Raw genomic sequence first — 11,132 nt, forward strand, 5'->3', positions numbered from 1 at the left:
TGGGAAAGTTTGTGCAGAGTTTTGCAGGAAGGAGGTCCATCCAGGGGAATTTCACAGACAAGGGTACAGAGGTCCTGGATGCTTCTAGATAAGCCATGGCTGGGACAAGGAGACTCCTGCTCCAGGAGCCAGGGGAGTCATATAAAGACTGACAGATGTGCTTTTCCCATTGGCCTGATAATGATCTACATGGAAGGAATCAAGGAATAATTTAATTATCTCTTTAATGCCAGTGGCTCTGCTCAGTTATGCAATATGCCTTGGTTTCTCGTTACTCGATGAGTTTCATCCCATGTCATTAACTTACTCCTGTTGCTGCTTGGCTGTCAGATTATTACACACCAGCTTTGCAAGTTATGTTTCTGGGCAAAGGACTTCTGGCTGTGGAAATAAAACATCAGTGAGATGATAAGGATTGAGCAAGAGAAATGTGCACTTTGCATTATAAATCCTCATGCAGACATTTCTTGTTGCCTTATAAAGATGTATCACTCAAGGTCTGTCTGCAAAAGTTGATATAAATAAACGTCTTATAAATAACTCAATTAAAATCAGGAGATTGTAATAATTGCAAAATTGCTGCAACTAGAATAAAAATCAAGTCCTCTCTGTATTTTTATCTGTTTCCATAAAGGACATCCCATGTCTTACAAGTATTAATCCTTTTCTCCTTGGATAAGGAAAGTTCTTTAGGCTCCATTTCAAAAGTCAGCATGACTGACAGAAATAAAAAAGCCGAAGGCTAGGCAAAAAGTCTGTGACAGAACTGGGAATAGAAACTAGATCTTTGTTTTCAGCTTCTTTCACCAATGTAATAGGAATTGCTGAACTAAAACTTCATATGAGCTCATAGTTTGCTGGATGAAAGCTGTATAGACAGAGTCAAACAATCTTATCATTTTTTTCTGTGATATATCTCAGAAGGAAATAAAGTTCTTTTATTACCAGGGTGTGATTTCATTTCTCATAACAGACATTTCACCTCAGATGATCACTTTTATCAGTTTGCAGAAAACAATATTTTAAGGTTTCTGTTTTGTCCATACCTAATCTCCTAGCACTGAAAGAAGATGTGTTTCCAAGAGGGTACAAGCATTTAAGGTCTGATGTGAATTCCATTTGGAGTCAATCAGCCAGCATTTTAATGTTCAAGATAGGTAATCTCTCACTGAGAGCTCATCTCAGATTTTACTGATGTATTTTCCATGAAGTTCCCAGATGAAGACATTAGAATTGCAGACTGCTTGACACTGCCAAGGCTTTTCAAAACTGGTTACCATAAGTTTTTTAAAAATCACTAGAATGAAAAAGGGGAGAAAATAAGTAATAGCACATAGCTGCAAGACCAAAATTTTGCTCTCAAATTGAATTGTAGCTTCAATTTCTTTTTTAAAAGATATATAAAACTCAAGTAGTTAAGACTACAGAGCAAAAACCTTAAATTAAGTATAATGGTACAAGAATTTAGAGATATAGTGTATAACTCCCAGAATTAAAATAAATGACAGTAAAGGAAAGTGTTGGGTCCTCCTGAGTGTCAGGGAGGTTAAAGGCCAGCCCTTCCAGCACCTGAGCCTGGCTGGTGGCTCTGGAGCCCAGGGCCAGCAGGGCAAAGGCAGCAGAGATGCTGACCAGGGAGAAAAAAACACTCTTGCCAGGTTCTTGGGTGGTTGCTTGCCTGTAAAAATGGAAGACAAAAGGCTGTGTTGCAGGGATTATTCATTTGCAGGACCCCAAAAGATTTCCCTCTTGGGGGTACTGCTCCCACGATGTTTGGTTTTGTTATTCTGCTTGTGACCACTGGACTGTCGACAGCCAAGGACAACAGGCTCAAGTGCAGTGAAGGAGCATTGCATGCAGTCATGGGTAAAGGAAAATTAAAGTAAATTCAAGGTTTCTTGATCTAGTTGTAAATAGATTTCATATCTGGGTACCGTGCTGGAAACAACTCCTAAATTAATCCATCTGGCCCTGTGAGAACTTCTGTAGTTATTGCTTTATCATGTTATAGCAACATTTGTCTTTCTGATCTGTCAGTGAAAGAATTTCTAAGAATTTTTAGCAACCAAAAAATACAAGTTTCCCTTTGGTCTGGCACTGTCTGTGAGAATGAATTTGTCACAGGGGATCTGGTTATATCTCTCTCATTCAGCACTAGTTTGACAGTGATATTGCTGTGGTCATGGTCTGCTTTATTTAACACCACCATCAGACTGGAGAAGTGGGGAGCTGTGCACTTCATCACGTCCATCTCTGCCTGCTTCTGTGCAGATGTTGGAAGGAGAGCAGCATGACATTGGCCCTGTGTAAGGAGCCTTTCTCCATGGGGGGATCCAGCTGCCAAGGGAGACTCTCCAATGGACTTTTCTGCCATCTCATTCCAGTTTGCAGAGTCAGGGCAGCACCTAACAAGCAGCTTTTACAACTATGAAAAAACTGTCAGGTCCCTGAACCAGTGACAAACTTTCTGGTTCATAACAAAACTCTTGGTTTCAATATTTTTAAGGAAGGGGGCAGAACATGGAGGATGGTCAGTGGCTATGCCTCCACAGTAAGTTGTATCCCATTTTAAACTATATTAAAGTTTATTCATATGACAATTCAATAGAATTACACTCGCCTACTTTACACTTCATGATAGTTTCTATGTGCTCAGCTGTGAAGTGTTTCGGGTACCTGCATCATCAAAGCATTGCTGCATCATTTGAGGAACAGCACAACCCCGTCAGCAGGAGTAGCCTGCTGAAAATAAGCATGCACAGTCACTGTGACAGCAAATGCACAGGACTGATGAGAAAAATGTGTTGCCAAAACACATCCATGGGAAGTACACGGGAGTCTCACAGTTGGTGACTTGCAGTGGTTTTGAAGAGTGTTTCCTGAACTGCCTAATCTTATTCCACAGAAGGGCAAAGGGTGTCCAGTTCCCTCATTTTTGGGAAATAGCTGGTGAAGGCCTATCAGCATGACCTGGAATTTACTGGCATTCGAAAAAGGCAGATTGCCAGCAGAGGGGGAGCTTACAGGGCTGAATGACAGACAGAGAGACAGTTTCCCCACCCTTTGGTTGGTCACTCTTCTCTGTACTATTACTTTGAGCAGTGCTGGGGCAGAGGCCTGGCCCTCAGCCTGCAGTCACTCATGTTCTTACATTTTTAGTACAGTTTCAGACACAGATGTTGCTCATGCCAGCTATGATTCTTCCAAACAAATGCTAAGCATGGTTTTGGATATATTTCTAAAAACCAGCTCAGATGTCTTGCAGGGTCAGAGTTAGGCAACATGGATATGAGCTGTAACGAGCCAGTTGACCTCATGGCTAGAGAACAGACCTTGGAGCACTTTACAGATGTAAACTTTGGGGATATAATTAATCTCAATGTTTGTTTTACCCCTTCCAGGTATTCATGCCCTATCCCTTCTGAACTTCTATTTGTTGAAGAAACACAAGAATAAATCTATACAGCAATGCCAGTAACACCTTTTGGGTGTTTAGCCAACTAAAATATTCCCCAGCTCCCATTTAGCCACTGCTTCTACATAGAATGCTTGTGGAGAGTTTGTTACCTTAAAGAGGGACTCAGAGAAGCCAAAACAATGCGGGTAGATGCCATCAGCTTTAGATGCTGTAAGGGAGAGTAGGGCAAAAGACTTGACCTTCAAAGGAAGTGTCTAGGCCTGGTCTGAAAGTGACTGACCCCTCCAACGTGTGATTTAAAGCTATGTCTTCTTTTTCCTAGAAGCCCTGCCAATGTCACAAGATAACATTGCTTCAGCCACCACCCACTCAACAGTGTAGTTTGCAGTGAATTCATTAGCATTTATCCCAAACCCATTCTCCATCCTGTACACAAGGCAAATGCTCTAACTGCAGACTGATGTGGGCAAGTAACAAGTTGCCTTGGAGAATTTGGACTCTACAGAGTAGCTCCTTCTCAGGTACTGATTGCTCTATTATCAAATTAACATCATGACACTATAGACTCAAACTTCTGATTTAAAAAAATTAACCTAAGTCTAGGCTGCTCTACTGCTGAGCAGTGTTAAATACATTTATCACTGTTAAACGTCTGCTGTTGATCCCACAGGATGGAACAGAGAGGGAGTCAGGCTGACACCACACCAGGCTGGCTGTGTTTCTGGCAGCACACCTCCCTTTTCTTGGTGCTCCAGATGCCACGCCTTGGCTTTGGATTTTGATACTGCCTTGGATCCATAAAGCTGTGTCAGGAGAGAGATGTCAAATTGGCACAGACAGACATCCTCAGAGAGGTGAGCAATCATTTTCTCATGGAAATACAACATGACCTTCCTCCATCAATGACATCCACGTGGAAGAGAAGAGCTAAGGTATCCCTGAGTGGACTGCATTTGTATGTTAATTTTCTGTGTCAGCCCTCCAGCACCAGGACCTGGTGAGAGCTGTCAGCAGCTGGAGCAAACCTGTTCATTTTCTTTCCTTCCTACCCACAAATCAGAAGTGGCCTCTTTGTTCAGCCTTTATTTACTTACAATGTTTTAAATGGATTCTCTCAGCTGGATACTTACCTTCTTTTCAGAGATGGCATACACTGATCACTAAAAGGCTGATTTATAAAATTCTTCATAACTCATGAGTAGGTCTATCTCAGTGTTTACTTTCTATCGGAAGAAAGAACAGTGTTTTTAAAAATGACCACACTCTTCCCTCATTTCCTCGGAAAAAGAAAATTGTTAGCAACTGTTTTGATATGAGTTTAATCACATTAAACTATAACTGCATGAAGAATGCAATTCAAATCCATAAGAACAGCCACAGACCAGTCATTTTTCAGTGGGGTTTACAATTTTTCCCATGAAGAGGATGCTCTGAGTATATTGATCAACAACCAACAGCAAAAATGGATGGTTGAATTTAACAACAGGAGGAACAGAATGAGGAAGAAAATCTATGCCAGTGACTGCTGCAGCCTCTGTGCCATTCTCGTGAATCTTCAGCAGGGCCTTGTGAGCAGCCTGCAACGAAATACAGCAAGGATTAATGTATGTGGAGGATGGGGTGTGAAATGACTAACATTAGCACCAAGCTAATTCAGCTACTACCTTTCACAAAAATTGCTGGTAGGCCAGGAACCAGGAAGAAGGTCATTGTAGCCCACGGTGGGTTTTTTTTTGCAATGTAGTCTCAATAAGTATAGTATTCTCATATTCAAAGTTCCTCAACACAAGTTTATCCACCACAGACCTTAGGGACTGAACACCTTGTGGAATTAGTTGAAAGTAGAATATTCAAGCAAATTCACAAGGAGTGACAATTTCAGAGGGAAAAGAAGTTGGGTTCCAGAACTGCTCTGTATGTATCCTTAATAGCACATACATTCCAGTTTAGCCAGTAGAAATTCAACCTTGATACCTTTTTTTTAAAAAAATTTTTGTTGGGCATTTTAAATCTTTTTCTTTTACTAGCCCCAAAATGTTAGAACACCATAATTGCTGCTTTCAGAATGGCTGCAAGAATGCTAGATTTTCTCTTCACTTTATCTGTTTCTCTTCACATTATTTTCAGGAAATGGGATGTTTTCCTCAAGTCTGGTCCGTCTTACATGATCAGCACTCATCATGGTCTTCAATGGCAGCAGAAGTTTTAAAATAATTTGAAATTATAGAATGTACATATTAGGAAAAGGCCACTTTTTCTGCTAGATATGCTGATGCAAGGCATCCCCAACACAGATATCCATGGACACTCCTTTCACATGCAGAAAATAGGCTGTATTTAGTTCCTGGGGCAAATGCTACGCCCCTCCCAACTTTGCCTGTTAGACATAAGACAATACCCTTATCTCCAGGTCATGGAGAAGTCAGAAAGATTTTAGAGTTACTTTATCAGCTAGATGTTCTAGTTCACAGTATCAGGCAGCCCTAGTAATAAGTAAAATTTCACAACTTAGCTTAGGGCAAGAAAATTGGGTATTGAGGAATCCACAGACCTTGTTTCTGCTGACAAACTTACTTTTGAAACCTTCACATCAGGCTTTTCGGTGATTCCAGACAGATCAGCCCGGTCAGAAAACACATCAGTTGCACCCAGATTAATGAACATCTTCTTTAAGTCATAGGTGCCTGAAATTGATAGTTTCGGAATATACAATTCTATCCTCCTGTTAATTCAAAAGAAAATTATGGTAATTATTGCAATCAAAGCGTGCTTTGGACTGAAGACTTCCAACTTGTTGGTTGTTCGTCTGTGATAAAATGTTAGCCTTTTCATCTGAAAAAGATGGCAACAAAAAGAAGATGGGAAGAAGATGGTCTAGAGAATGGGAAAGGAGAACAGCTGCAGTTGGGCTTTCTTGTATGATTCTGCAACACAGTCACTTGGTGGGAAAGCAAACAGCAGTGGTGCCAGCACTTTTGGGACTAAGTTTACGTTCTCTTTCTAGTCTTGAAGGTTTTTCTTCTGGAAGTCACACCCCATTCCCTCTATGATCACTATGTTGCAGTATTACCATTCTGAACACACTGTGTGTGAGACGAGGGAAATTGAGACACTTAACACCAACTAGAATATGTGTGGGGTAAAAATTAAATTTCCCAGCTCACACATCTCTTCCCTCATCACAAACCATTTGGTCTGTCCCTTTGTACCTGTTCCATTGCTTAAGTCTCCAATCAACAAAAGGGGCAAGTAACTGTAAAACCTGATCATGATACTCGGACTTTGGATTCTGACTAGCTTGAATCATCAAGTCAGAATTCTCTATTTACCGTCTTTTGAGTGATTTTTCCCATCTAGACACAGTGTCTTTTGTCAGAGCATCTTCCAACCGTTTCATTTTTCCTTCCGTGGGCAAAACAAACAGTGCTGCAACTTCTCCCTTGTAAGGAACCTGCACCACCTCACAAGACAGCTTCCTGTCAGAGTATGTTTTATAAAATCCATCTTGAGCCATCATCTCCACTTCAGCCGAGGTCTTCGCATTCACATGGAAATAATCCTTGCGAGTCCCCTTAATGTTGAAAGGATTTTCCCAGTAGCCTTAAAACCAAAAGAGAAAGAATGTAATTGAATGCTTATTTCAAGGAGGATATATTAATGTAGTCCAAACTAATGTAAACCTGCAGATTTACACTCACACTTGAAAATCAAAGGTGTTCCGAGTTTATTAAAGATCTCTTTCATACTGTGTTCAGTAACAGCCAAATATCCCAGGTTAAATTTCATATGGACTTGTACAAGACCTTTCTAAGTCAGATAAATTAAATGAAGTAACTTCATCATGCTACCTTATGTTTTATTTGAAGAAGGTGAAAGCTGACCAGGATTCAATGGGTTACTTTCTGGTTTCAGAATATTGCTTGTAAAGCAAGTTCCACAGCAGATGTCTGCCTTTTGAAAGGTAGCATGTTAAGCTCCTTCCATGGTTTTCATATGTTCTTCATCTTGTAACACTAAAGAAAAGCTTACATGCAAGAACAACACGAACTTTTGCACCTGATCATAACTGCATCATGGCAAATGGAATAGGGCTTCAAGGGCTTTAATCTTTAAAATGGTTTTCTCTGATGTTTATTCAACAGAATTTTCTATGATATTTTATTTTGTATTAAATCAGGTCATTCACTGAAAAAATACACAGGGATCACATCTTGCCATTCTGTAAGTTCTCTTTTTTAAAAATATTGAATAGAAAAAAAAAAGAAAAATAAATAATGGAATGTAAAATCCACAATACTCTGATTACTTTATAAGTTTGAGCTGTCCTCCCTGCATCCCCAGTAAAAAAAAAAAAATACTCCGGTATCATAATAAAATGCCTCAGACTAGGGCACCTGAGACTAGGGTAGCCAAATTTGATGAAGTAATTGAAATAAAATCTGTTTTGGTGATAGTTCATCTATTTCCAAACAGGCCTGTCTGGGTGGTAAATTCCATTTATGTCCTGCATACTGCTACAAATGGATATAACATCTAAGAGGAAGTTAATCATTGCCAAAGCAGTGCATTTGCAAGTACCTCTTGGGATATGTATAATGTGATGACAAGCTGTAGAACATTTAGGCTCCAACTATCTACTCATTTAATAGCATGGACTTTAAGTAAATTAAATTATTTGGTAATTTTTGTTAATCTGCATCTTTGCAATTTATTTTTCTACTTCATACAGCATATGACAACGTTGTAATTTTTAAAATAATAAGTAGATAAAGTCTGACAGAAAAATTTACAAATCTGTTGTGCTCTGGCAATTCCCTGAAACTTGAAGATGACTGCAAATAAATGAATTTTCATGCTTAGGAGCCTAACACACGCTAGAAAAATTTATATGTAGAAGAGATTTCAAAGCATGAGAACTTTCAATGTTTCTTATCATAATAGCCTAATCTTAACACTGGCCTTTCTTTTAAAAAATGATTCAGAAATACGCTGGAGTATTTGTTTCAATGCAGGTGAAACTGAGGTACTGCAGTAAGTAACACCCATGTAACTTACCTTTGAAATAAATGTAGTTAATGATTACCATCAGAGTGTTTGGATCGAGGTCTTTGAGTATTTGGTTTATATTCCCATGGGTTTTGTTCTTTATATGATCATTGATTTCTTTTATAGCTTCAGTGGAATTCTGGAAGTTACTAGAAACAACTTTTCCTTTGTACAGTTTTTTGATGTCCTTCAGAAATGTTTTCCGTGGCTTTAGGTGTTTGTCCATGAACAGGGTGTTCTCCATATTCAGTTGCACCTGGCTGCCAGGGCGGGTCAGCAAGAGGAGGAGATGATGAAAGCCACTGTGTATCTCCTCCTCCCGGGTGCTGGTGAGGTTAAAGGACAGCCCTTCCAGCACCTGAGCCTGGCTGGTGGCTCTGGAGCCCAGGGCCAGCAGGGCAAAGGCAGCAGAGATGCTGACTGGGGAAAAGAAAATGTTCTTGCCAGGTTCTTGGGTGGTTGCTTGCCTGTAAAAACGGAAGGCAAAGTCTCTGTTGCTGGGGATTATCCATTTGCAGGATTCAAGAAGATCTCCCTCATGGGGATGCTGCTCCTGGGGGTCAGTCGCCTTGGGGTCATCATTGTGTTGGTCAGTCTGGGTCAGGCTGTGGACAGTGAGTTGAAGTGTGGCCACCAGCAAGCACAGCAGAAGAGTGGCCTTCATCATCCTTCGCAGCTACTGTGTGGACAAAGCATGAGATGGTCTTGGATGCTGAAGGTTAGCTGTGTCAACATTTCTATCCGCTACTGTGTTCAACTCTATCTGGTAATCATTGTTATCTCCTGACCTGCTCCTTTACTACGGAAGTGTTTTTTGAATCCTTGTGCTTCTGAGTTTATCTGTAATTCCTATCTATTGCTGCCCACTTCAGTTCTGCTTTACTCCAGCTACAAAAGTCCTTTGTTACTAGAGAAAGAAACGTGAGTATTAAAGAAAAGTAAGAGTCAGAGGGAAAGAACACATGAAAAGGTGCTGGGGTTTTTTTCCTTTTGTCTCTGTGTAAATCCATTTTATGGTGTGGCAGCACATCAGGAGCAACTAAATTCTTTTATGTTTATCTCTAAGAACTCTCAGGATTATTATGCTATTAGTGACTGAATGAGGTTTACGTCAAATTACAGTGTTATGTTAATGGAAAACAATATGAGATTGCAGCACTTAAAAGTGATATTCTTTCTCTCATTCCTGACTCATTTTAATACACAAAGTGATTAATCACAAGAAAGCTGGTAAAAATTTTATGCTTCAGTATCTGATTAGATCAGAATATCTTGCTTTATTTTAAACAACCACTCATGTGGTGCATGTCTTTCAGACAGATTCCTTCCTGTGTGTGCCTCCCATCCCAGTCACAGGAGGATGAGGGTCACTGGTGTGGGGTTTGTTTCTCCTGTCTTTCCAAACTTTGTATCAGCAGGAAAGCTTCCTTTCATAAGGCAAATAGCTTCATGGCCAGAGTAGTGTTCAGCAAAGAGCCTGGATCATGGCATCTTGGCCGTTCGGATAACTGTGGACATTTTTTGTTTGTTTGTTTATTGCTTTCTCTTTTATGAGTTAGACCAAGAACACATTGAGAAGATTTGTAGTGTCCAGGATGTTTAACCTGTCAGAAAATGGGCAAGAGCTATTCCAATTAAAAATTGTACTAATGACTAGAAAAGCAACTCCAAACAGCCTTCACCTAATGTCCTACTTAAAGCAGAATAGCTTTGGGGAAGAAGATCACTTGAGTTACATGCTCACCCCCCAGTCAATGGCAAAGGCACTCAGAGACACAGGTTTAACAGAGCAGATGAGATGCTTATTGGGATTTCCCTGACCCTGTGTCAGCACTCTCACCACTAAGATTTGGGTGAAAAGGAGCCAGCTTGTCCTTCCTCCACTTTGCTCTGTGAGATCTGAGCAAATCAGGACTCACAGGGTAGGGTGGCACAGCAAAATCGATTTGTGAATCCTGTTTGGGCCATGTTGGTGTAAATAAGATAGCTCATTCACCTCAGTTTTGGTTATCTGGTTGTAAGCATTAGGAGACATTGGTAACGGTAAAAAAAAAAAAAAAATTGACAGTTGGGAAGTCAGAATACTTCCCCATTGTTAATGAAACATGTTTGTTCTAGATGTGAAAGAGCTATTTGGAACAAATATTGAGAGCAGAGTTCTGTTCTGTGGAGCTGCTATAATGTACCCCCACAATTCGCTATTCAAAACTTCTTGAAATTAAGTTCTGCTGTTGTTTGAGTGCTTAGAAACAAGGTCTTACCCTTGAAAGCAGATGTGCTTCCTAACTCACTAGCTAAATGCCATCCAGATGTATAAAAATCATTAAGGTAAAGATAACTGGGTACTTACATTACATTCAGAAGGGTCTTGCTCTTGTATGGGTTGTGCTGTTTCTTGCTGCTTTACTCATACTGCTGTTGTCCTCTGTTAAACATTACATGACTTCAAATACATATTACCTAGAAGGACAAAACTGAATGCTGATGAAGCTAGTTTTCTTGGACTTCACATGTATGTGTCCACACCTCTCCACTCCAAACAGAGAGCAAAGAACACAGTTCCCAGATGGTCAGGAGACTGGAGCATTACATCCCAAAGGGTATGCAACTCCTAAGCAAATATTTATTGGAAATAAGACTTTTGTGCCAAGGGCAGCTACTTTACCCT

The 11,132-nt window shown here is 40.1% G+C and overlaps 1 protein-coding gene across 1 annotated transcript; it reads right to left on the minus strand.

Moving 5' to 3' along the window:
* Nucleotides 1-4,803: 4,803 nt before the first annotated feature.
* LOC104472517 (alpha-1-antitrypsin-like) lies at nt 4,804-9,131 on the minus strand. The gene is made up of 4 exons (XM_010088226.1): nt 8,474-9,131; nt 6,748-7,018; nt 5,993-6,140; nt 4,804-4,995 (listed from the first exon to the last, which is right to left on the minus strand). Exons 1-4 carry the CDS (start codon nt 9,129-9,131, stop codon nt 4,804-4,806), a joined length of 1,269 nt encoding a protein of 422 aa, XP_010086528.1.
* Nucleotides 9,132-11,132: the final 2,001 nt, after the last annotated feature.

Source organism: Pterocles gutturalis, unplaced genomic scaffold (genome assembly GCF_000699245.1).
Source record: "Pterocles gutturalis isolate BGI_N339 unplaced genomic scaffold, ASM69924v1 scaffold5767, whole genome shotgun sequence".
Taxonomy (NCBI): Eukaryota; Metazoa; Chordata; class Aves; order Pterocliformes; family Pteroclidae; genus Pterocles; species Pterocles gutturalis.